Raw genomic sequence first — 27,274 nt, forward strand, 5'->3', positions numbered from 1 at the left:
GGTTGCAAACTTAGCTAGCTCCATCATGGGCACCAGCCTCAAAAAGGCAGCATCCATCATTAAGGACCCCCATCACCCGCTTTTCATGGCTACTATCATGGAGTAAGTACAGAACCTGGAAGACAGATACTGAACATTTCAGGAACAGATTCTTCAACTCCACATCAGATTTCTAAATGGCACAAAAATACAACTGCAGAAGCTGTGGATCAAAGAATACGTACACAACGCTGGAAGAACTCAGCAGGTCAGGCAGCATCCGTGAGAAAAGAGTAGCCAAAGTTTTGGGCCGAGACCCTTCATCAGGAAATCAGGATTTCTCGGCCCGAAACGTAGGCTGCTCTTTTCTCACGGATGCTGCCTGACCTGCTGAGTTCTTCCAGCGTCGAGTATGTAAGATTTCTAAATGGACAGTGAACACTACCTCACTGTTTTACTCCCTCTCTTTTTGCACTACTTAATTTTCTTTTTTAAACATACTGTAGCGATGTGCTACACCCAGCGCTGAATTAACGACACGCAGTAAGTCGGTTAGTCGTTTCCAGACGAGTTTATTCAAACTTGGCGGCGCTGGCATTTAATCCCGCGCGCCCGCCCTCTCCGGGCGGAAATGACGTCGGACGTGAATTACCAAAGTCACCCCCCCCGCGCGCTTGCTATTGGTGAGCCGGTGCGCCTGCGCAGAAAGTGGGTCGCCGCAGTACTGTAATATATTGTAATTTAAGTTTTTTATTATTATGGATTGCAATCTTCTGCTGTTGCAAAACAGAATATTTCACGACATATGCCAGTGATATTAAACACGATTCACATCCTGGTGTATACGGACTGCTCAATGGGGCGTGTGAAACTCAGGGAAACGCGATACTCACATAGAATTCCAAGTGCACTGTGCCTAGAAAATTAGCTGAAGGCCGTGTTGCTGAGAACAATGGTAAACATTTTTCAAACAGGAATGAGGCAGACAATGCTACAGACAAGGTACAATGGTTCTTTTTAATGCCAAATACCTTAATTTGTGTTAGGGATAACATTTCACATTTGGCAGATGAAGTAAAATTAAGAAATGAAAGCCACAGAAAAGTTTGCTGGAGGAACTCAGCAGGTCAGGCAGCATTCGTGTGGGCAAAGGGACAGCTTGTAGCGGTGTGCTACAAGCAGCGCTAAAATTACGACACGGAGTCGGTAACTGCAGTCGAAGGAAAAAACTTTATTCGAAAACTTCAGCCTCACTTTTAAGCCTCTGTCAACCGGCCCCCCATGGCGAAGAGGCTCCAAAGCTCTGTGCTCGCAAACCCCCGTAGGCTATCTAATTGTGAGTCGGTTCGCATACGCTAGGAAATGAGCCGCCAGAAACCCGGCAGTTTCAACGAAACCGCATGAACAGAGGCGGCGTCGGTCATTTCTGGTCCAAAAATCGTTTGGACCGTCGGGGTCACCAATTGTAGCGGTGTGCTACAAGCAGCGCTAAAATTACGACACGGAGTCGGTAACTGCAGTCGAAGGAAAAAACTTTATTCGAAAACTTCAGCCTCACTTTTAAGCCTCTGTCAACCGGCCCCCCATGGCGAAGAGGCTCCAAAGCTCTGTGCTCGCAAACCCCCGTAGGCTATCTAATTGTGAGTCGGTTCGCATACGCTAGGAAATGAGCCGCCACAAGCTGATATTTCAGGGTGACACCCTGCATCAGATTGAGTGTAGAGTGAAGGGAGCAGAAAAAGCTGAGAAAGGGGATGGTAGGTAATAAGTGGAATCGGGTGAGATGTGGGTTGATGTGCCAGACTTGGGCAGAAGTTTTGATACAGTGCCAGGCAGCCTCACACTACATTCCCCCTTCCTTCCCTCCACCAAGCTCCATTCGCTCAAATTCTTTTACTGTCTCCCCCATCACCCAATAATCTGTTTTAAAAATCCTCCCACCTCTAGTTGATCCTGCAGAACAGTTTTGTCATTTGAAATTGACAGGTATGTCGTTGTGGGTGTCATGGAGTCGTGGCTGGAAGATCATAGTTGGGACAGGCAGGTAGGCAGAGAGGGTGTTGTGGCTCTGTTGGTAAAAAATGAAATCAAATCCTTAGGATCCATAGAATCAGGAGATGTACAATCGTTAGATGTAAAGTAAAGGAACTGCCATGGTAAAAAGATCCATATGGAAGCTACATGCCTACCTCTGAATGATGGCCAGGATGTGGGCTACAAATTAGAATGGGAGATAGAAAATGCATGTAAAAAGGGCAATGTTGCGATAGTTATGGGTGATTTCAATATGCAGGTAGATTGGGAAAATCAGATTGATGCTGATTTTGGATCCCCAGTGAGATACTTTGTAGAACGCCCACAAGAATGCTTTTTAGAGCAGCTTGTGGTTGAGCCACAAGGGGATCAGCTATTCTGGATTGGATGCTGTGTATTGAAACAGATTTTATTAGGGAACTAGAAGGCAGTGATCATAATATGATAGAATTCATCCTGCAGTTTGAATTGGAGAAGTCAGACGTATCAGTATTACAGTGGAGAAAAGGGAATTACAGAGGCAGGAGAGAGGAATGAGCCAAGGTTGATTGGTAGGGGATACTAGCAGGGATGATGGCAAAGTAGCAATAGCCCATTGACCTGCACCCAGACCATAGCCCTCCATACCCTTGCCTTTCATACACCCATCAAAACCTCTCTTAAATGTTGAAGTTGAGCTGGCACGCACCACTCGCACTGGCGGCTCATTCCACACTCTCACGATCCTCTGAGTGAAGTTTCCTCTCATTCTCCTTTTCACCTTGTACCCTTAAACCATGACCTCTAATTATAGTCCCACCCAACCTCAGTGGAAAAACCCTGCTTGCATTTACCTTATTTGATAGATGTATACAAAATTATAAGGGGTATCTATAACAAAATATGCCAGTCAGCATGGTTTCCTTAAGGAAAGAACTCATCTGACAAAACTGTTGGAATTTTTTTGAGGAAATAATAAGCAGGACAAAGGTGAATCAGTGGATGTTGTATTCTTGGATTTACAGGCCTTCGACAAGGTGCCACACGCAAGGCAGATTACAAGTTAAGAGCCCATGGTATTCCAGAAAAAAAATACTGGCAGGGTGGGAATAAAGACAGCCTTTTCTGATTGGCTACTGATGACTAGTGCTGTTGGGACTGTTTTTTTACATTGTATGTCGCTATTTGGATGAAGGAATTGATGATGTTATGGCCAAGTTTACAGATGATACAAAGATAAGTGGAGGGGGAAATGTTGAGGAAGCAGGGAGTCTGCAGATGGGCTTAGAAGTTTAGGAGCATGAGCAAAGAAGTGGCAGATGGAATACAGTTTCAGGAAGTCTATGGTCATGCACTTTGGTACAAGGAATAAAAGCATAGACCTTCTTCCTATGTGGGTAGAAAATTCAAAGATCAGAGGTGCAAAAGGGCCTTGGGAGTCCTCGTGCAGGATCAACACAGGTTGATTTGGTGGTGAGGAAGGCAAATATCTCGTTACCACTTAGAGAGGACTAGAATATAGAAACAAGGTTCTAATGCCGAGGCTTAATAAGGTACCGAATATTGTGAGCAGTTTTGAGCCCCTTATCTGGTAAATGGTGTGATGACATTGGAAAGTTCAAAAATAATTCCAGGAATGAAAGGCTTATCATATGAGGAATGTATGATGGATCTGGGCCTGTACTCACTGGAATCCACTAGAATTACCGTTGAAAGACCTAGATAAAGTGGATGTGGAAAGGATGTTTTATATAGTGGGGAAAGTATAGGACTAAGATGGCACAACCTCAGAATAGAGAGACATCCATTTAGAAAGGAGTTGAGGAGGAATTTCTTTAGCGAGGGGTTGGTGAATCTGTGGAAATTGTTGTAACAGGCAGATGCAGAGACTAGGTCATCAAGGGTGTACTTAAGGTGAAGGTCAATAGATTCTTGATAAGTCAGGGCATGAAAGGTTACAGGGAGAAAGTGTCGTGGTTACTTGAAATGACCAGGAGACGCAGACAATTCTTCAAGAAGTTTAAACCTTTATTTGCAAACAAAGGCTGAGGCAATCAATGAACTTGTCACCGAAAGCCCGCCGAGCTCCGGTGTACAGCATTCTTTATAGTAATTGCTTACCTCAGTTACATTCCGGTTTCATCAGCATACCCAATCAATTTATAATTGCATATCATCTATATATTAACTAATCAATCGCTGTTGCCGAGCTCTCAGTGCGTCACCATTATTTTTCACCCATTCGCATTGGGACCTTATTCGTGGCCAAGATTGTTTTCCAGACAACCTCCCTCACATTACATTCCTGCTCGCAGCATCCTGTCTGCCACCGTTATCTCGTACTAAACAAAGGCTGAGTGTAATACATGGGATACATCTCAGCTAGTAGTGCTGCTAAACAAACAGGTGTTCTTTAATTGCCATAATATGCAGCTAAGAGAGTACAAAGTATCTAGTGAAAACAACACATAACAAAATGTGTCTAGTAAAATAATACATATTAATATTCAGTACCTAGAAGAGATTACATAGTATAGTAAATAGCTAATACATGATTATATTTCAGGTATATATAGTGGTTATGTCAGATATATTTCTCAATAAAAGCAGGGTAATGGGGTTGACAGGGAAATTGACCAACCATGATCAAATGGCAGAGCAGATTTGATTAACCAAATAACCCAATTCTGCTCCCATTGTCTTATGGTCTCAGGATCTCAACTTGAATTATCAGCCAACCGCTTGTTGCATTTACTGATGACCCATTGTTTTTCACTCCAGATTCCTCCATCTCCCAAAGAAATGGGAAGGTTACTAACATATTTCATGTGTCTGCATTCCCTGCGCAAAGGTGGTCCTATCAAACAGATCTTGAGGACATATATTACTCTCTTCACCAGTGCATTCTGCAAAGCACAAGGGCTGATGTGATTCAAAAGTAGCAGAATTTAGACTGCACACAAAAGCCTGCAGCCAGTGATGGAGAAGGACGTGAGAAGATCCTTGCCTGCAGGGTGAACCGCACACTTCATGAGTCTACTGTGTTGTTGGTAACCATTTGTCAGATGAATAAGACACAATATACCAGGGTCTCTCTCCCCCTTATTTATGACATTTACTGGGAGTGTAGATGAAGGGCCTGAAGCTTTGTTGAAGATCCAAACCATCTATTCCACAATCTCTTTGGCCCTCTACCATCAGGACTAGGATGGCCAGACAGGGTATCAGCTTCTTCCCTTAGGCTGTGAGACTAATGTATACCCTACCACCACCACCACCAAGGTTTTGTCACTAGGACAGCAAGCTGTTTACCTGCACACAACATGCATTTTGAATTATATTTTATTAACTTATGGTAATATTTTGTTGTATGCGCTGTGTTTGATGTATCCTTTGTGGGTGCATTGTGGTCCAGAGTACTGTTATATTTTATATATATGACAAGCTTAAACTTGAATATACTTAACAATCCTTAACCCAATGCTTCCAAGTCCACCCATACACAAAATTTCAACCAATTCCAGCAAGAGCAGTTAATGCATTGTAATTGAGACATTTTTTGTGAGGACAATATTTGCTTGTGCTTTGTATAATCAGTGGGGAGGGGGGGGGGGAAGGGGTCTGACAACTGAGACAACTATCACCACACATCCTGCCAGGCTTTCCAGTTCCTCTCCTGTACACTCTCACAAATTAATTGTGTCCTCCTCTGTCTCTTTCACAAAGCCATATGGATCTGGCTGGCATGGGGAATGCATCTTCATCGGCCATTGCCCTTCTTTGTATAGTGTTTAAATCCAAACATGGCTCCTTAGCACACTAAATCAACCTGCTACAAATAGTTCACTGGTCTATTCAGATTTTTTTTGTTTGTGGGAACCCAAATTGGTATTAATACTGCACTGAAGAAATTATCCGTATTCTAAGCTAATTTATAAATGTCTGTATTTTGAAGGCAGGAAGAGGAAACTGTGGGTGACAAGGGAAGTCAAAGACAGCAACAAAGCAAAAGAGAGGGTATATAATATAGCAAAACATTGTGGGAAGCTAGAGAATTGGGTTTTCAAAATCTTGAAGGAGCAGTGATGGGTACTTTATAAATCTAGCAAAAGGTAAAAGGTTCTGTGGGTAGGTGGAAACAGTCAAGGTTGCAGTCACATCAGAATCAGCTCTCAAGAGCAGCAGCCACTAGGAGCAGAAGACCACCAGGCCCTTTGAAGCTACCCCAACATTTAATATGATCGTGGCTGAATGCTACCACTCTGACTAATGCATTTACTATTGGACTTCAAGAGGAAGAACGGTTGAAACCACAGTTTCAAATTCAAGAAAGATAGTCAAGAGTTAAAAGTGTTGCTTCTTAGGGAGATAACACTACTGCATTTAACTCTAGATTACACCGCAACAGAAATTTAATTTGCAGTCAGTCCAGAAAGTGACTAGTACATGTGAAATGAAGGGTCCAGTGGAGGGGTCTGCAGCAGTCCATCAGACAATTCCTTCAGAATCCACCTGTAAGCACGAGGACATGAACACCAGTCACTATGCTTACTGATGGCAACATATTGGCAAGATGAGAGGTACTTTTACAACTTTATATCAGCTTTCAGCTGGGGGGGGGGTGGAGGGGGAAGATCAGTAACAACAATGACACCTCTTTATCAGCAGAAGAGATATTTCACAAGTCAAACTCGGGACGAACCAAGATTATAAAATTGAGTTTATTCTTACAGATGAAATTAAAATTTGCAAGTAGTCTTACTTCCAAGTATACAGTCTGAGTATGGTGCTCCGTATGGTAACCAGTTTAACAGCATAAAAGGCACCATTAAATAAATTATTACCAGAGGCACTGTTTGTTTAATGCCATTTCAATAGTGAAAACACCCAGGTAAAGGAGCAGTTACAAACTAAACTGCCAGAAATTGACACTGCCCCCCTTCCTCAGTGAAAATGTCAGTCATCTGACAGTTCAATAACCCACAGGCATTTGGAGATGAGTTATTTAATTGTATATAATCACATTGGTACTTTTGCTCTGATAGAGCCAATGAGGAATAGATGTTGTTCAAGTGGACCTCAGCCTTGAATGACCTATTTTAATGCATCACTACAGTAACATCAACACGTTAAATTGGTGAGTCTTAGTTGAACCAATTACAGGAAACATGGCTCATGATCAGCATTGAAGAGGAACAAAGATGGCCTGCTAAAGTACTTGGGGGAGGGGGTGGAATACACAATGGATTAGTTCCTAAGCAGACATTCCTACAAGGTAACATTGATTGTCTCTGCCATGTTTGTGTGGGCAGTTCAATGCTGAGATTAGCAATCTCTCAGGTGAGGAAGTGTGACAGGTTGTGAAACCAACAGTAATGGTTCTCAGGGCAAAACAAGGTGGGTGATAAGGGCTAAAGTCACTACTTCGGCTCTTGCCCACAATTTCAGATAGTTGCTCTTTTTCTTACACTTCAATGTGCCTACTTGGGGTAATTAGTTTAAATTAGGGTTACTTCACAGGCTCAGAAAGTGTAATCAATGTATAAAAAGGTTTTAAATACTGTTAACTGTACAAAGATGCATTCCAATTTTTCATGAGTAAAAAATGAATACGGAGCTAGAGAACAAAGTTTGGCCCCTTGGTTTAACCATTCTTTCATAACACAAGACATTCTTCACACACCAACCATCCTGCAATATGCTTCCTCTACCTCCCAACACCTTCCCAACACCAATGTGAACAGCAAAGTCATCGTGAACCTTCCAATCAAGGCAGTAGTGTCTTGGTTACATGTTTGGCATTGCTCATTGTACAAGGTAGTTCTTCAGGAATGGATGATGTCAGATCAATACACTTCGAAATGTGAAAAGCCCAAGATGAACTCTCCAACTCCTATAAAGTAGATCACTTGGGCAATGCCAAAAAGAGGTGCAATAACTAATGCCCGACAGCCTGACCCCTTCAGGAATGCAGAAGGACCTTCGTTTCTCCAGATTCTCCTGCAGATGAGAAAATAATTAACTTCATCAAGTCATTTCAAACCTGAGAAATAAATATAAAGTTGTTTCCATTGCAACAAACAAAATTTGAAAAAGCCATGAACCAATAAGCATTTGGGTTCAATAGCAATCAAGGTTGCATTGCAAGGAAACAAAGTAGAAAGTTCAAAGTAAATGATCAAAGCCCTCCCCAGCATCCAGCACATCTACATAGTGATGTCGCAGGAAAGCAGCATCCATCTCAAGGATCCCCACCACCCAGGACACACACTCTTCTCACTGCTGCCGTCGGGACAGGAGCCTCAGGACCCACACCATCGGGTTCAGAAGCAGTTACTATCCCTCAACCACCAGCTCTTGAACCAGAGGGGATAGCTTCAGTCAACTCAATACAGAACTGATTCACTTTTAACACCCCTTTCTGAAATCTTATTAGTTTTTCTTAATAATTCAGTCCATTGATGGAAATGTCCCTATATAGAACATGTAATTAAATCCTAATTAGAACAAGGAGTAAACTAATCTTTTTAACTAAGTACATGAATAACATGTCAGCCACAAATAGTTAAGGAAAACAATTGTATAATTAGCCAGAAGTTGATTCACCAGTACTCACTCACCTAGCACAATCCACAATACCACTGTAGGCTTCTTCATTTGCCCCTCGATGTAGAGACTGGAATCGTGTTTTGATCACTGAAATACAAAAATAAATTTATAATCCAATAACGTTCTGCTCACTTTCACAAGCAACACTTGCATTTTACACTAATTGAAGCAAACTACATCTGACGTAGTAGTTTGGTTATTCTCAAACTCAACCCCGAGTTAACTGGCCAAATAACAACTGCAAAGTGCTCAGCTTATTTACTAGCTTGGAAAATCACAGCCTAACCGGGAACCAGCCAATCTGTTCGAATGAAGTACAATGAAGTGCACCAAGTGTCGTTTATCATCTGTCCTCCCACTGAGCAACTGGCATTGGGCCGCAAACCGAATCACATCAAACTTCAATCAGAATAACATTGCGGGAGAATTTAATTACAAATCTCTGATGAAGCCCAAATTTCCACTTACCTCATGCAGTGCTTTTTGCAAACTCTTTCACAGGCATTGTTCTAACAGTTGCAATTTCAAACAGTTCAACAGTCAAGGTGAAGGTAACAGAATTATTGCTGTTCAGCAGCTCCTGAACTAATCCTGAGCAGATTGTTTGAATTATATTTTAATAATTTGTGGTAATATTTTGGTTTATGTGTTATGTATGATATATGTAGTGTGGGTGCACTGTGGTCCAGAGAATTGTTTCGTTTCGTGGTATATATGTACAATTAGATAACAATAAACTTACCATCACATGGATTGACAGCCACAGCTGCAACAGATCCAGCGATGCAACCAGATAGAAATGAATGGACAAAGGACACTTTCCCATCCACTGAATTTTGCCCAAGTTTGTTCAGATGGGCGAACAACGGAAAATAGATGACAGAGAATGGAACGTCCCTGTTCAATACAAGAAAACAATTTTATCTTAAGGAAATTGTGAAACTATATCATTATACTGTTCAATTATTATGACTATACTTACATAACAGATGCAGAGAGGGAAGTGCAATTAGTGATAGTGGGATTGATAGAGAGGATGAGCAGTGACTTGATAAAAGATGAGAGGCATTGAAAGAGTGGACAACCAAGGACTTTCTCCACAGGATAGAAATTGCTAATGAGGGGATTTATCATTAAGGTAATTGGAGGAAATTATTTTTATTTTGTATTTATTTAGAGGTACAGTACGGAATAGGCCCTTCAAGCTGTGTCACTCAGCAAACCTCAATTTAACTCCATTTACAATGACCAATTAATCTATTAGCCAGTGTATCTTTGATTTGTGGGAGGAACCAGAGCACAGAAAAAAAAATCATTCCAACAGGAGGACATACAGACGCCTCACAGAAATGAACTCCAAACTCTGACAGGCTGAGCTGTAACAGCATCGCTCTGACCGTTACACTATCATGGTGCCCAGGGGTGGAACATACTACCAGGGATAGTGGTACAGGCACCCTATGTATATTTATTTTTAAAACATGGTTTTAAATGGTATAGCTTCTGCAGAGCCTGGATCCCAGCATCATCGAGGCTGTCTGGGATTACCTGGAGAGATAGAAACAAGTGAGAGCCAAATTCCACAGAAGAACTGTGACAATTTCACCAAGATGCTTGGAACAAGCCACCAGCCATTTTTTTAAATATAAAACTGCACAACGTGTACTTAAGAGAATTGATGCAGTTTAAAAGGCAAAGGATGGTCATCCCCAAATATTGATTTTAGTCTTTTACTGTTTACTACTCTTTATAGTAATTTTCTTGAAACTTTTCATTATTTTTGAAAGCATCTTTGCTTTACAGATTTTTTGAACATGTGCCTAAGACTTTTGCACAGTAGTATATGAGTGTCTTAAATGGGAAAAAAAAAATCAGGACTATGTGGTAGGGAAGTGTTAGATTGATCTTGGAGTAGGTTAAAGTGCTAGCCTATCATTGAAGGGCGAAGGGCCTTTATTGTGCTGTTCTATGTTCAATAGATAGGCTCAATATTCAGCAGAGAAGGGCCCCTTTATATAACATTAGTCCTCTTTAGCTGAGAAGAGCATTGCATAAAGCTCGCTCAGCAGAACCAAGGGTTGTAGTAGAAAATATGGCATAGAACTCCCCAAAGAGCACACTAGAAGAATGAACCCATAATCCCCATACAATTTTATACCAATATCCATTTCTTAAAGATATATAATAGTATTTAATTACATTCCTTCCCCTGCCCACTCCACCTAAACTTGGATACTTTATTTGCAAGAACACAATGCTAGGCCTATTTTATGACAAAACATTCTAATAAGCTACACAGAGTAGCAATAGGTTTAGAATAGTTAAACCTATTGGTTCAGAACTAGGTTTATTATTACCAACCTATGTCATGAACCTTGTTGTTTTGTGGCAGCAGTACAATACATAAAATCTAATTTAATATAAATATATACACACAAAATGAGCAAACTAGCGAGGCAGAATTCATGATTTGTTTAGAAATCTGAAGGTAGAGGGACAGAAATCATTCCAACACACAGCTTTTGTACCTCAGTATAGTTGCTCCTAATCCTTTGTACAGTCCTCTAAACCCTTGGGAGTGGAATAAATCCTTGGCAATCTGGGTTGCAGATGCTGGCCTGGAGGAAGTAGCAGGGCTGACATTGTAAGCCCGACTCAAAACTGGATTGCTGGCTACGATTTTAGTGGTGGAACAAGAAGGCAGTAACAATCTCTGCTGAGCAGCTAGAACAAATTAAGCAAGAGTTTTAGCAATCTCATGAACATGGACACTTCAAGTATTATTGATTTATAAAGATGGGCAAATTGGATAGTTACCTAGTCTGCCAGCATCTTGAAGTTGAATTTTCAGCATCTCCATAGGAGTAGTGACTATAACTTGACACAGGCCTGCTCCACAACCAGCTAGCATCTCACCCAATATATTTAAACCCTTACTGAAAAGGCAAAGAAAACAGCAACCATGAATATATTCATTCCATTCAAAATAGAACAGTTCAATCTGTACACGTTCTGTAGCATTAATATCCCAAAGAAAATCAAAATTAAACAATATAGAATATCAAGAACACAATAAATGCTCTACTTACTCATCATTATGCCAAAAAGAATTAAGCCATAAAGCTACTTATATCTCCTGTACCTAATAAAGTGGCCACAGAGTGCATGTTCATGGTCTTCTACCACTGTAGCCCATTTATTTCAATGTTTGACATGTTATACATTCAGAGATGTTCTCAGATAATGTGGTTATTCAAGTTATTGCTGACTTCCTATCAGCTTGAAGCAGTCTGGTGATTCTCCTCTGTGCTCTGTCATTAGCAAGGCATTTTCTTCCACACAACTGCCACTCACTGGACGTTTTTTTGTTTTTCACGTCATTTTCTGTAAACTCTAGAGACTATTGTGTGTGGAAGTACCAGGAGATCAACAGTTTCTGAGATACTCAAACCACTCTCTCCGACACCAATTGTTAAAGTCACTTAGATCACATTTGCTGTGTATTTAAAATTTCAGTAATGTTGTAAATATATGGTTTGATTAAGCATTCTTGTTTGTTTAAATAATTCATTATCTAAAGAAAAAACAAAACTAAGACATGCATTCCCGGCTCTGTGTTTCCTCTCTTTAGTTTAATGTTGTGCAGTTACAAAACATTTCTTCCCCATTCTGGTGTTTGGTCTGAACAACAACTGAACCTTTTGGCTACGTTCGCATGCTTTTATTCCTTGAGTTGTTGCCACATGATTGGCCGATGAGATATTTGCATTAACAAGGTGTACAGATGTACCTAATAAAGTGGATACAGAGTGTGTGTAGCTGGAGTCCACAGGACTCTTACTGGTTACTGCTGTTGGTCTGGTTCTGCACGCTCACATTTGGGCTAAGCTGCGAAGTGCTGACCAACTTAGAATGCCAAACCAGCCTGCATGATCTGCCACTGGCCTCTCAGTTCCTACTCCCCATTTTTACTGACAATGCTACTAGTCTGGACTAGGAGACAGGAGGGAAAACATATACACAAGATTCTGCAGATGCTGCAAATCCACAGCAACACTCACAAAAAACAGGAGGAACACAGCAGGTCAAGTAAGATCTTTGAAAATGAATAAACAGTCGAGGTTTTGGGGCGAGACCCTTCATCAGGAAAGGAAGTAATTCCTAGTCAAGCAATTTCACTTCCACACACCTACTTATCCATCCATCTATTAAGGAATACAGCTTACATTAGGTCCTTTCGGCCCAACGAGCTGTGACACCTAACAACCTATCAATTTAATTATTTAATACTGGCTTAATCACTGGACAATTTACAAAGTCCAATGAACCAACCAACCAGTACATCTTTGGACTGTGGGAGGAAATCAACCAGGGCACCCAGAGGAAACCCATGTGATCAAAGAGAGAACACACAAACTCCTTACAGATGATATCAGAATTGTACCCCAAACTCTGATGCCCCCAAAACTTAATTTTGTAAAATTACCTACTTGAGTGCTAATAGCCGATGAACATCTACCATTTAAAGACTTATTAAGTAAGCCAACTTTCAAAGAAGTGCTTCGTGCATCAAAGGAGGCTCTGCCACCAGCCAGACTAGGTTCCTGGAATCCAGCATTTGTTAGGCCAGTAACATAGGCCCATTATTTCCAGATCAGCTAAGTACAGGCTACTGATACAGTGGCTGACATTTCTGGGGAAAGGGAACCTGAGTCAGTATTTTAACTTCTGGTAAGATGGCGACACACTTGGTCACAGGGGCTTCTCCGGGTCTAACAAAAATAAACATTTTTGTTTTGCTATTGCAAGACCCTGTTGGACATTGGTAGTACAGAATACTTCAAGACTGGCTTATTGCTTCATTGGCAAGACCAACGGCGGAGGAGTTGCATGGACAAGACCCTCCACCCAGGGGAGAAGGCACCAGAAGCGGTGTGGCAGAGAACAGAGGCATGGCTGGGTTGGGTGCTGGCCCTTACAAGATGGTTCTGCCTTCGGCACTACTGTCCAGTGTTCACTCTCTGGAATTGAGACCAGCATGAGATGAGGAACTGCTGCATACTTGTTCTTGCAGAAACCTGGCTCCAGGATAGCTTCCCATGCACCATCAATCTTCAGGCCATGCCACGCAGAGACTTGTGCTAATATTATTCTGTGATGGTGTGTGCTGTCATGCATCTTGGCCCCAGAGAAATGCTGTTTTGTTTAGCTGTTTACATGTGAATGGTTGAATGACAATAAACTTGAAAGAGCTCTACAGAAACAATATACCATCAAAATTTTCAGTGAACTGAAAAAATACTTAACTATGCTCAAGAGTATTTTAGAAAACATACCCAGTTTTTGACAGATAGGTACGAAACAAGTCATTAGCAGCGAGTTTAATGGCCTTTTCGGGCGTTACCAATGTAAGGTTCACAGCTGCACCTATTGGATAAAAAAACATAACACTAAGTATTCCTTTTACACCTTGCGTCTCTGCAATTTATATCCAATTTGGACAGGCAAATCTAAGATTCTGTATCATACATCATGTCGTCCTTTTTCCTTGAACTCAATTGAGTTCATGCAGCATTTAAAATTACATTTAAAGAAACAGCTCAAAGAAATTTAATATCTTCCAAGCAGTCAGAAATCTCATGTTGATACATAGGAGACAGAGGGACAAGCAGACAGGCATTTGCCACATTAACTGCACAGTCTCAGTTTCTAATTTGGCGATCAACAGTTAGAAGGGGAACAATTTAATTTCACTTCTTTGAATAGTTGGGTCAGAATTCAGAGCATGCTCCAGACATCAGAACAGCTGCTTTAATCACAAAATTACTTTATTGGAAAGATCCGCTCAGTAGCTTCTTTAGCAACTATCCCTGTATCTAATAAAGTGGCCAGTGAGTGTACGTTTGTGGTCTTCTGCTGCTGTAGCCTGTCCACTTCAAGGTTCAACATGTACATTTGGAGATGCTCTTCTGCACAATGCTTTTGTGACAGGTGATTATTTGAGTTACTGTCAGCTTGAGCCAGTCTTGCTATTCTCCTCTGATCTTTCTCATTAACAAGGCGTTTTTGCCCATACGACTGCAACTCACTGGACATTTGTCTTTCGCACCATTTTCTAAAACTCTATTGTTGTTCGTGAAAATCACAGATCAGCAGTTTCTGAAATCACCCTGTTTGCTACCAACAATCATTTCATGGTCCAAGTCACTTAGATCACATTTCTTCACATTCTAATGTTTGGTCTGAAAACAATTGAACCTCTTGACCATGCTTGCATGGTTTTATGCATTGAGTTGCTGTCACATGATTGTTGTCTGGCATGCTGGAAAATGGAAACTAGGAAGTTTGCATCTTATTCTGATATGGCTAATTACAGCTAAGACTACCTTAAGGTACGCATGGCTATGACAGAATGGCATTCACGCTTAATCTTGGGCTTCTGATCACAAAGCAGTGAACAGGTATCAAGCATGGCAAGGATTCCAAAGTCAAAGAATTTACTCTCAGACCAGTAGTCAGAAAATGAACCAATCAATACATCAGAAGTCTGATCAGCTTGGGAGATAGAAAATCAAATATTTCAACTGCAGCATGACTTGTCAAGGGACCATTTGCATATATTAATAAAAAGGCATAAACTGGTGTTTTACAGGAGTTTTAATATTAAATATTTTCTTTAAAAATGAAGGACTAATTGCTGAAAAGAAAACTAATTCTGGCTAATCCAAGATTAAGAGATAAAGCATGATTCTAATTACACATTTACACAATTCTAAAGAGGAAGAATAGAAAAAAGGTCACAGAATTGACCAAAGCACTTTGCATATTACAGCAGAGCATGCAAATAAAATTGTAGTAAGAGAGCCAGTACTGACAGAAAGTAAACAAGAAACCTGAAATGAAGAGCACAAGCAAAGACTTCACTCCTCTGAAACGGAATTAGTTTTTTTTTTATTACCTAGGGCAAAGCACACAATCAAAAATTAACTTCTCGATGAACACATCACACATGGAATGGCCTGTCGAATCACCAGTACTTTCTAAAGTGAAGAGTGTGAAGAGTAAGCATTGGAAACACAGCACAGCCCACAAGACAGAGCTAGCTTCAGTCCATACCACCTTTATAGTTTTCTCAATGTAACAATACATGCCATGTTATAACCACTTATGACCTTAAAGACTGCTGTCCTCTCAAAAAGAAGTTTACCAAGCCACTTGATCTTAACTTTGACTGTATTATGGACACATTATTATGACAAACTAACCAATACTGGACAAAAAGGGGAGCTGCATGGGGAGGTGGGGTATGGAATGCAGGGAGGAGAAAGTCTGCTACTTATGCCAGGACAAGGAGAAGACCACACAGCTGCTGTGTCAGCTACAGCTAAAACATGACTTTCAACTACTTTCATTTTCCACGACTGACACTTCCTTCCAACTGATTTAATTAATTGTGCAAATGGTTCAGGTTTCTAAATAAACTATTAGCATCCATGGGTTGATACATTACACATCGTTACAAGTGTGATGGGCCACTACAAAATACCAAAGTTAAATTTCCCTTCACGTGCACGGCACTTGTGGAGCAAATGAGGTGAAAAATAAAGCTCCTGTAATATTATAACCCCAGACTGCCCCCACCCCCAAAATACAGCAGTTAATAGCTTACAATTTTACAATACCTTTGCAAACTAAAATACAACAGAAGGTTGAAGTGTTACTAAGAGAAGGTGTGAGATAGAAAGTGAGAGAATTCAAGAATTAGCAATGTAATCTTTGCTGCTTTAAAAATATACAAATAACATTGAAAATTGAAAGAAATTATCCTAGTTACAAGACCAAGTGGTACTGTAAACCATATAATGGTTTGATCCATCGTGGCTTCGCCAGATCGGCTAGGCCTCATTATCCATGGCGACCGTCTGTAACATGAAAAACACAGATGCAAACAAGACCATTTCCTACAAGATTTAAAAAAAAAATATATATATATATATATGTAGTAGTGGACTTTAGGCATTAACATTTTCCTTTGATAATTCAATATCTAACAGATATCACTTTCCTGAGCAACTAAATTTAAAATCCCTCACACATCAAACATGTTTTCAGAAGTCACATTTCCCAGCTCTAATGTACTATTAAACATTGAGTGTATGCAGAACAGGTGGTCTATGGACAAGCTTCAATAATCAATGTACAAAGTAGGCCAATCTTAACTGGTAAAGGTTTTCAGAAATGCTGGGCTTCAACCATGCCCGAGCTCTCTCTAAATGAGAAAATTCATGAGAAAGCCAATGTGATACTTCAATCAAACACTTCTCCCATGGTACACAGGTCAGCAACCTGTTCCATGCTTGCCCCAAAGCTGTTTTCAGCCAATTGTAATTTAAAAACTCCCTGCACATGCTCATCTCCAAGCGACTGCAGGTGTGTTACTTATTTGGCAGCAGCAACCAATTAATTCAGAACATTGGCTCTTAGTACATGTAAGGAAAGGGATCAGAATTTATTGACATACAGTGCAGAACAGGCCCTTTGGAGCCACACCACCCAGCAATCACCCAATTTAACCCTAGCCTAATCACTGGACAATTTACAATGACCAATTAGCCTACCAACCAGCATATCTTTGGACTATGGGAGGAGACGACAGCACCCAGAGAAAACTCACGCGGCTGTGGGAAGAATGTACACACTCCTTACAGATGGTGCCTGAATTGAACTCCAACACCCCAACCTGTAATAGCATTGTGCTAGCCGCTATGCTACTGTGGCACCCCAAAAGGATTGTTGCCACAGAGTCAGTGACTCTACCAGCTGTGTCTTGCTATAAATCTCTTTTTCTTTTTTTTAAATCAAACGAGGGAAATAACAGTTTAAAGTCTCCTGGGCCGGTGGGGTGGAATATGACATAATGGGATAGGCTCAACCACCATCAGAAACACTGACTCCTGAAAACATGCCCAATTACCGCACATTGTATTGGGCTGCAGAAACTGCATTACACTTACTTGCTCTGGAGCACAAGACCACATCAGTCTTAAACGATCAGGAATTTCCACAACTTATCACAATGCATTTCATTTAGAGTTCCCCTCCAAATTAATAACACAAGACTAACATTGCGATAAAATATTCTGTTAATTAATCTAGGCAACAGTAGTCTATGAAATAGACTCCTACAGGATGTGCAGGTGACGAGGACTCGGCTGTGACTTCTACCCTACTTATCCATGAAGAATGACAACTAACAACGTGCCAATTAACTGCAAATCCTTATACATCAAGCCAACAGCAGGCAAGAACATAAAGGCTTTAACCATTCTGAATTGAAAAGTACTACATTCATTATTATTACATTAAAACACGACATGCAATTTCAAAACCACGTTCAACAGTATATTCAGTTAGGATTAATTATAAGATATTTTGTGGAAATCACCAGTGAGATGTAGTTTTTACAAAAAGCTCAGTTCTGCATATTTCTGAAGACTTGTAACCAATACATAGTAAACAAATCCCTACCTCTATACATTCCAAAATATCCTTCAGATCGCATGGTCTTAATTAGACAGTCCATCCTAAACAAAGAAAGACAGTAAAATTAAAAAGGCACAAAACTGTTCTATCTGTAATTCTGATAAAGAAATCAAAGATTAGACCTATTACATCAAGTTGATGATTAGTTCCTCCTCTCGCCTTTGAGACTTCTGAAGTATATTAAGTCCCTTTCCTTTACGGAATGAGCTGTTCTACATACAGATCGAGTACTTTGGTGTAGTCACGATGATAGCAGAGCAGTTAGCACGACGCCATTACAGCTCACAGCACTGGAGTTTGGAGTTCTACTCAGGTGTCCTCTAAGGAATTTGAATGTTCTCCTGTTGGACTGTCTGGGTTTCCTCCCACATTCCGAAGATGTACCGATTCATAAGTAAATTGGTCATTGTAAAGTGTCCTGTGATTAGGCTAGGGTTAAATCAGCGGGAAACTGGGTGACGAGACTCTTTGGGCTGGAAGGGACTGTTCCACACTGAATATCTAAGTCAGGAATTCCCAACCTGGGGTCCATGAGCCCCTTGGTTTATGGTATTAGTCCATGGTGTACAAAAGTTGGAAACACCTACTCTAAATAAATAATAAACAGTCAGAGTTATTCTGTGCCAACAGAAACAAAATTATGTCTATTGAAAAGGCCCATTTAGAAAAAGATTCATACTTTTGCCTTCTATGAGTACACTTTAGTGAACAATGCAAATAAGGACATGTGAAAAATTTAAAGAGTTCAGGGAGCTTAAATCCCAAGTATTTCTATATTGGAAACAAAGAGCAAGTATTTCAAGGTGCTTCTTGGTATTGGTGTAACTCACATGCTGGTGTAAGTACGCTGCCCATTCCTTTGGTTCTGCAGCCTGGTTTTAGCCAGATCAATCGGAAAAACACAGGTAACTCCAATCAATCCAGCAACTCCACCATTGATGAGCTTAGCAGGGAGGCTGACAATTGAACAAACATAACAACAGTTAGCTACAAGCTATGCAATACTTTAAGAATTAATCTTTAAATGCTGAACCCCCAACAGGGTCATTAAGGCAGGAAATTGGAGTGATAATAGAACCTGGTGACCATAAAAGTGTGCTGAATTAGGACAACATGCATAATTTGCTGTCAGTAAAAAACACACCTGAGTCACAGGGAAAGGTTGAGTAAATTAGGACCTTATTCCCTCGAGCTCAGGATGAGGGGAGATTTGATAGAGGTATACAAAATTATGAGGGGTATAGATAGGGTAAATGCAAGCAGGCTTTTTCTATTGAAGTTGGGTGGGTCAGGGGTGAAAGGTGAAATGTTTAAGGGGAAAATGAGGAGGAACTTCTTCACTCAGAGAGGGCCAAGAGCACGGAACGAGATGCCAGTAGTACTGGATGCGGGCTCAATTTCAACATTTAACAGAAGTTTGGATAGCTACATGGTTGAAAGGGGCATGCAGGGCTATGATCTGGGTGCACATAGACAGGACTGATTCAGCTGTTATGTCTTACACAGGGTTGAGGGGGTAATAAATCAGCCATGATGGAATGTTGGACTGAATGCTCTAATTTGGCTCCTAAATCTTATGGTCTTAAGGACTTGGCACAAACTGAACAGACCGAAGGGCCTGAATCTGTGTTGTACTGCTCCATGACTGTTTGGTTAAGTATATAGATAGGACGGATTTAGAGGGAAATGAACCAAATGTCGGCAACACTGTTAGCATGGATAAGATGGGCCAAAGATTCCACACTGTATGACTGTCAACGATGTATGCTGAAAGATAAGCTGAAAGAATTACATTTTCCCAACAAGTGAGGTGGATACTACAGGCATTGTGATCATTTGTAGAGAATCACTAATTACTTCTGTACTAAGGAGATTTTTTCAAAAATTCAGTCACATGAATTGCGAACGAAAGCTTATGAGACCAGTAAAGAGTTCAACAATTCTTCACTTGAGCTGTGGTTGTGAAATACTGAAACATAAAGCAGTCAAAGGCAAGTTTTGGCCTTCAGGGCAGCATTTGGTGAAGGTTTACATAGGTAACATAGAACAAAACTCCTACCTGATGTTGTCGGACATGTTAAATGTTATTTTTCACGGAAGGCACAAACCAGATGTCACACGGCACAGCTGAAGAGTCACCGGGAACCACAGCTTGGACTCTGAAGAACAAATTCATTAATTAATCTTATTAATTTACTTAATTTGCTAAAACTGATAAGTAGACCTAGCTTTTCAAAATCACAATTCTTCAAAATAGCAGTCCCACAATGAGAAGAGCCAATTGTCCACTTCGGCCAATTATGCATCTACCTTATTGTCCCACAAACTCCTTGACCATCCAAACCAACTGTTGCATTTAGGTAATTTAAATTTCACAAAACAATGCTTGTCAAGAGTTTGAATGTATTCACCAGATTGAGTACAATAGTCAGCTCAAATACAGAAACTCCAAATATGAAATCTAACTTTGTCATGGGGAGTCCCAAGCCCAGCTGTGCAAGGAGGATTGGGTATGGGGCTAGCAAACACATCCCATAAAAACCCTGACCTACAGAAATGCAAACAGAAGCTCCAATGACCTCATCCTTAATAGAGGAAAGATCTTCAATGGGCTACACCTTGAAAGACTGGCCCAGGGCAGAAGACTCTGGTAACCTGCCGTCGGCAGCCCATGCCCCAGTAAGGGCGATGGACTTAAGAAGAAACATGAATTCTGGATCAAGGATCTTGTGGGATTAAAGCACTGGGACCTTGCCTCCTTCAGACTCGAGGCTACACAGTACAAGATTGGCAAGGACTAGAAGGGCTGAGATGGCCTGTTTCCATGCTGTAATTGTTATATGGTTATAAGATAGTAGAATGAATGCACTGACACATGAAATTCACAGCAGACACATAAAACACCGAAACATTAACCAGTCATTCCAACTGTGTGGGGCAGCATGTGTCACACAGCTCTCACTGCTGGATGCCTACATTGGCAGCTGGCCGACCTGGCTCGCAAAGTCCCAAGTCGACAGCTAACTGTGACACACAGCGTCTGTGGGACAATGGGCTGCTCCTAAATACAAGAAACGCAGAATACAAAGTTCAAAATAAAGTAAATTTATTTATGAAAGTACAAAGATGTCATCAAGATCAGTTTATTTTTAACAAAGTGAAAAATAACCAAATTTTCCCTTCCCATCAGGCTATTTGAAATGATTAGTTCTGTTTAACAAAAGTGCAGAATCCATGATGTCATATACTTTCCCAGCATCATCACAGAAACCTACCAGGAAACCACAACACTTCCTCCACTTTGCTTTACAGTGCTCACCTTTGAGAGAAATATTGCAGAAGAATGAAGAGAGGCTAAAATAGTACAACTTTAAAGAAATGGCAAAAGAGGGACTAATCTGTGGAAGTGACAGGTCAGATTAACAATGAACAAGTGGGGAATAGAGAGCTACTGATCACTCAGAAGCAGGTGGGATTAGTTGTGTAGACATGATGGGACAAAACAGCCTATTCCTGTAGTGTATTTTTCTATGTCTGTGTTAAATCACAAGATTAACTATGCTACAGAATCACCAAACATCTGTAATTTACTATCAAATTAAGGAAGCCATCTGAAATACAACAAAAACAGGGGAAGTCGGTGGGAAAAAAATTGGACCGGGCCCCTTAGAATCAAACTAAATTGAGTAAGCTATTAAGTTGCAGGCACTTTGTAACATGAGATACGATTCCGGATCATGTGACTCTGTATCTGACCTATTCTTAAGCATGAATCTGTAATCTAGTCTAAGGGATGCAAGGCAAGCACTAGCTTCAGAGTACTTTCCAAATCCACTTTTAGCAACATAATCACAGTGTGAGGGGACACCACTCCAACCATTTTTTGGCTGCCAAACTGTACACTAGTCACATGTAACTTTCAATACACTACAACTCTATTTACTGTTTACCTGCGCTGTGCACTATGTACACTTAAAACTGTATTTTACTGATTTATTTTTGGTAATGTTTTGTGGGTGCACTGTGGTCCAGAGGCATGTTGTTTTGTATACACACACACAAAACTTGCACTCATCTGGTACTATTTATTTATTACTTTTTGTGTTTGCAGTTTGCCTTCTTTCGTATATTTGCTGCTTGTCAGTTTTTTTGTGAAGTTTTCGATTGATTCTACTGTTAATGCCTGCAATAAAATTAATCTCTGGGTAGTATTTTGTGACATAAATGTACTTGGATCTACTTTGTCTGACATACTGTTTAACCAAGAAGTTTAAGAACCATTCTATTCCTCAAAGTTAGTCTGGAAAACTTGTAGAACTGTTTAAGAAGTTAACTCAAAATTGCATGGATTATAAATTAAATCCTCATTTGTATAATGACAAAGCAATATCACTCTACAGGAAGAGAAATCCAGGTCTTTTTAAAAGCTACAATGGTTGTTTCATCACACATTTAAAGTCATGACTGCAGATATTTCAGCTCTGCTAACAAAACTTCTGTTTTTCCCAGAGATTAATTAGCAGTGCATTTTGGAAAACCTCATTAAGATCGAGGTCTTTCAGAAACAATGGCATTCAGGCTTGAGATGAAAACCAAATGCAGAAAAACCACAAAATTCAAGATATTCTAACACTGGTTCACTAGAAAAACCACAGCCACTTATCACCAACAACAATCTAACTCAATGACAAGTCAACATATTTCATTCCTCTAGATGATATTTAACGTTGAAACTTCAGTCTTATATCCAAAGTCATCCGAGTCCCCAAATATTTCAAACTCCTGCTGTCTCATCTTAGGACTGAAACCAATGCGAACCATGGGTGTCACAGTAACAGCAGTGAGAGCAATACTATTATAGGTCAGGGTGTTTTGAAGTTCAATTCCTGCACCACCTGTAAAGAGTTTGTATGTTCTCCCCGTGATTGTCTGGTTTTCTTCCGGGAGCTCTGGTTTCCTTCCACAGTCCCACTGGTTCATAGATTAATTGGTCATTGTAAATTGTCCTGTGATTATGCTAGGGTTAAACAGGTGGGTTGCTGGGTGATGTGGCTCAGTGGGCTAGAAGGGCCTATTCCACACTGTATCTAAAATAAACTTCAGATCCAAATAACGTAAACTGCTAAGAGTGACAAAAATCCGATCAATAAAAACTAAAATTTCAAAATAATTATCTAGTCAGGTAATTCACATGGTATATTGGGAAATGGAATGTCATGCTCGTATGATCTGTAATTATTCAACATGCTGTCATTCCACTGAAATGTGACTCACGACAGCTGGCATCTCAATACCAGAGCTACCAGTTTAGAAATAGTCTCTTGACCTGTCTGTTAACACCCAGCATCATGCATAGCTTACCCATCAGCAGAGCCGAGCTCCTACCCTAGTAAGGCGACAGCCAAGTTCATGTCCTCTCTACAAAAATAGATTAATCCTCCTGCTCCTATTGACAGAACCACTTTTTAGTTGAACTGTTCAAGAGCTCATTTATAAACACAAGGGAACCTACAGCAATTTAGAACATAGAATAGTACAGCAAAGTACAGACCCTTCAGCCCACAATGTTGTGCAGCCCCTTAAACCCTGCCTTGCATATAACCCTCCACATTAAATTCCTCCATATACCTGTCTAGTAGTCTCTTAAATTTCACTGGCTCCACCACTGACTCAGGCACACAGCCCAGTCAATGTGCATTAAAATTGACTTTCAACTCACCATCACTGCTATTTCCAGCCTACAAGATTAAGTGCATCTTAAAAAAGATATTTTGAAAAATATGTCATTTTTTGAGCAGATCTGAGGCCACCATATTTTCTTTCTTTATTGTACCTGCCTCTTTAGCACATTTAAGAGGTTACCATGTACAACATGAAAGCTCTGGTAATGGTGTTGACTGACAGCGCGTTTATACAAACAGACTGAAATGTGACAAGACTCTATTCTCTTGTACTTGCATCAAAAGCATGAAGACTCAAGATTGTTTGCAACATACACAAGAACCTGAAGGAACTGAGCTGGTCAGGCAGCATCTACGAAATAAATAAACAGTTGAAGCTTCGGACCCAGACCCTTCTTCAGGAAAGATGTTTAATGTCACTTCCAGTGCACAAGTGTAATGGAGAATGAAATAATTGTTATGCCAGATCTGATGCAACAAAATAAAACTACAAACACAATAATAAAAATACACAATAAATATAAAATAGCTTATATACATAGATTGTCCATCGATAAAGTGACTGACAGGAAATGATTAGGTAGTGGTGGTTGAGGGTGTGGAGGGGTAGGTTAGTAGGACCCTTCATGATATTGCTGCCCTATTGTCCTGGCACCATTCTGTACACATGCCCATGATGGCAGGTTACTAGACAGAAATTGCTTTTCCAATGAATGGCTTGTCACTTAGAAGAGGTTGTTTAAATTATTCCACTTCAGCAGATCCTCAAAGCTTCAAAGAATCCTTCCAATTTATTCCAGCGTCATTTTTCAGACTGCACCGGATTAACTGACTGCATCCAATTTAGAGTTACCAAAACTGACTTCAGTTGATGAAGGGTCTTAGCTCAAAATGTCGACTGTTTTATTCATTCCATTGGCACTGCCTGACCTGCTGAGTTCTTCCAGCGTTTTCTATGTGTTACTTTGATTGCAGTAGACAGGGCTCAGGGTGGCCCGACAATAACCTGTGCTTCAGCTTGGTCTGCCACAACACTTAGTCAATTATGCACGGGCATATCTGTTTTGATTCCTGTAGTAACTATAGCCACAGGAACAATCAGCCAAGGACAACAAAGCCCAGTGCCTAGAAGGGAAAAGCTGATAAGAGGAAGGGATAGCTGAGACACATAGGATTTAATGTTAAGCCACTATTTTTTCTATTTAAATACAGAAGAAATCTGTGGCAAGAGAGGCACTTAAATTATTCACAAAAATGAAAACCTTTCTGTTGAAGCAATGTTTCCTGAGAGGAACCACAACTGCTTGTAGCAATTTTATTATTTATTATTTTAAACCCCAAGACACGGAATCAGGACGAGGCCATTCGGCCCATCGTCTTCCCCGCCAGTTCATCATTCTTTATTATCCCTTCCAAACTCATTCCGCCGCCTCCAACCTTCGCTTCAAATATACTCAATGACTTGGTGTCCACAGCTGCGCATGTCAACGAGTTCCAGATTCACCACTCTTTGCCTAAAGAAATTCATCTCATCTTTTTCTAAATGGACGTCCTTCTATTGCGAGACTGTGTTCCGAGACTTCCCCAGCATTGTGCCTCTGTTCCTAAACTTCCCACCACTGGAAACAACTCTAATTTTTAAGTCGTACACACTTGCTGCGCGGTAATTGCAGATTTAGACCTCCAATCTGCTGCTTGTAACCGAAAGTCCAATTTCCGCTACAGCCAGAAACACCTTAACCCGCTTCTGGGTGTAAGTCATTCAATATTTCCTGCCCAAGTGTCTAATCGGGTGTACCCTTTGCACACCAGACAACTTAAAAAAAATTCAGTTAAGCTACAAACTGATTTAAAGATTATTTAACTATCACACTGACGCACTTAGCTGCATTTAAAAAGCAGAAAACGAATCAGTTGATGACGATTACTAATTCACAAGGGTGCAGTCCCAATATGGTAGGCGAGTAAACGTATCGTGGATTCGGAAATACAGGCACATGGAATTTAATATTTTCACTAGGACACAGAATTGTGACAGGGTTTGTCACGCAGTACTACCATTTTGATAGGAATGATAACTTATAGAGTGAGCACTTTCGCACAAACGATGGCATAAAGTGCAAACTTGGAGATAAAAGACAAAATTATGTTAATTAAGGCAACGTTAAATCAACGGGTATTGAGCTGGCGCTTAAGGAGGTCAATTGATTCTGCATCCCTTACAGTTTTAGGTATTGAATTCCGCAGTTCAGAAAAGGCTGACTTGCCAATTATCTTTTGAGGGAGAGTGTTTAAAATTAAGAGACCGGCGGGGTTGTGGCAGACTATTCTCAGAATAGTCCTCCATTCATTCGCTGACTGAACTCAGTCACAGAACGCAGACAGGGGCAGCCACCCCGGTACTCACCACTTTGATTAACCTGACTGGGTCGGCTCGGATGACTGGTGCTTCGCTGTGTCGTGATCGCCTACCCCGCTCCGCCGATCTGAACCCGACTAGATGGCGACCGCTCCGCTTGTCAAGAGGGAAGTCGCGTCCTTCGCTCCGTAACCACTAGGCGGAAGGCGGGTCCCTATCGCCCGGGACGGCCAATCGTCACAATCAGCGTCACACTGCTCGCCTTCTATTGGTTCAGTTACAATGATTGACGTCTCCGCTCCCCACCTCGAAAGGAGAAGCGCCTCGCTTGCTCCAACCACCAGCCGCTTGAACCAGCCAATCCCCACAAAGAATGTCTGCGCCTCGGGCCACCTATTAGTTTACGACAAAGATTGACGTCCTCGCAAACGCCACTGTGAGTAATTCAAATTTTCTTCCAATCTACGTCAACCGGAAAGCAATGGCCCTGTGAGCCAATCACGTTCTAGCGTGGATATTATGGCGGGCGCGTGGATCGCGTTAATGGCGGTCGGTTGGGGGTGCGCGCGCAGCTAACGGTTTCTCCTCTAGTCTTCCGATCGAGTTAGCGCGAAAACCCGCCCGGTTTGCTTAAATATCCTCGAATATGAACCCCGTGTTATAAACCAAGAGTTTGCTAGAAGAATGAATAATTCGGGTTTGTATTTAAAAAACTCCATGTAAAGGGAAGCGTGAAACTGCACGTGTCATGGTGACCGGCCATTCGGCCCGTCGAGCCTATGCCCCCTGAATATATCCCTGTGACCTATTAATCCAGGGTTATACAAGTCAGACCATAAAACAAAGGAGCTATTCAGCCCATTGAGTCTTCTCCACCATTTCATCATGGCTGACTGTCTATGAAGGTTTTCAGTTATCTAGGTCATTGGATATCAAGCAGTAGTAAATCAAGGGAACTAGACTTGCTGTGTTGTCTATAAGGTATTTGACCCCTCATCCAGGAGGCTTCTTCAGTTCTAATCCATGGTGGAGAGTTTTCTGGCTCATAAACTTTCAGTTTTCAAACCCATCCCTGTACATAGGGGGTTAG

At 40.9% G+C, this 27,274-nt stretch overlaps 1 protein-coding gene and 1 long non-coding RNA gene across 4 annotated transcripts; one reads left to right on the forward strand and one right to left on the reverse strand.

Moving 5' to 3' along the window:
• The first annotated feature begins 860 nt into the window (after nucleotides 1–860).
• On the forward strand, nucleotides 861–7,394 carry LOC132395757 (uncharacterized). Its single transcript, XR_009512734.1, has 2 exons — nucleotides 861–981; nucleotides 4,774–7,394. It is a non-coding gene; the product is annotated as an uncharacterized LOC132395757 (long non-coding RNA).
• Nucleotides 6,698–26,371, reverse strand: LOC132395756 (mitochondrial glutamate carrier 1-like). 3 transcript variants are annotated; one of them, XM_059972744.1, is made up of 10 exons: nucleotides 26,233–26,371; nucleotides 20,204–20,303; nucleotides 18,975–19,100; nucleotides 18,130–18,185; nucleotides 13,938–14,028; nucleotides 11,419–11,537; nucleotides 11,130–11,325; nucleotides 9,344–9,498; nucleotides 8,613–8,688; nucleotides 6,698–7,992 (listed from the first exon to the last, which is right to left on the reverse strand). In XM_059972744.1, exons 2-10 carry the CDS (start codon nucleotides 20,218–20,220, stop codon nucleotides 7,839–7,841), a joined length of 990 nt encoding a protein of 329 aa, XP_059828727.1. In that variant the 5' UTR covers nucleotides 20,221–20,303; nucleotides 26,233–26,371; the 3' UTR covers nucleotides 6,698–7,838. The 3 variants fall into 3 exon arrangements, with proteins under 3 accessions (XP_059828727.1, XP_059828729.1, XP_059828728.1); XM_059972746.1 differs by lacking the exons at nucleotides 20,204–20,303; nucleotides 26,233–26,371 and adding an exon at nucleotides 16,436–16,523 and having other exon boundaries at nucleotides 18,975–19,061; XM_059972745.1 differs by lacking the exons at nucleotides 18,975–19,100; nucleotides 20,204–20,303; nucleotides 26,233–26,371 and adding an exon at nucleotides 16,441–16,523 and having other exon boundaries at nucleotides 18,130–18,157.
• Nucleotides 26,372–27,274: the final 903 nt, after the last annotated feature.

This window comes from Hypanus sabinus, chromosome 6 (assembly GCF_030144855.1).
Source record: "Hypanus sabinus isolate sHypSab1 chromosome 6, sHypSab1.hap1, whole genome shotgun sequence".
NCBI classification, from domain to species: domain Eukaryota; kingdom Metazoa; phylum Chordata; class Chondrichthyes; order Myliobatiformes; family Dasyatidae; genus Hypanus; species Hypanus sabinus.

Excerpts from the sequence above, each read along its gene's own strand:
- LOC132395756 (XM_059972744.1), bottom strand. Across the intron at positions 18,186-18,974 it reads CAGCGTACTTACACCAGCAT|GATGGACTGTCTAATTAAGA; the intron begins GTGAGTTACACC and ends TTCTTTGTTTAG. Across the intron at positions 14,029-18,129 it reads ATATTTTGGAATGTATAGAG|GTGCAGCTGTGAACCTTACA; the intron begins GTAGGGATTTGT and ends TTTATCCAATAG.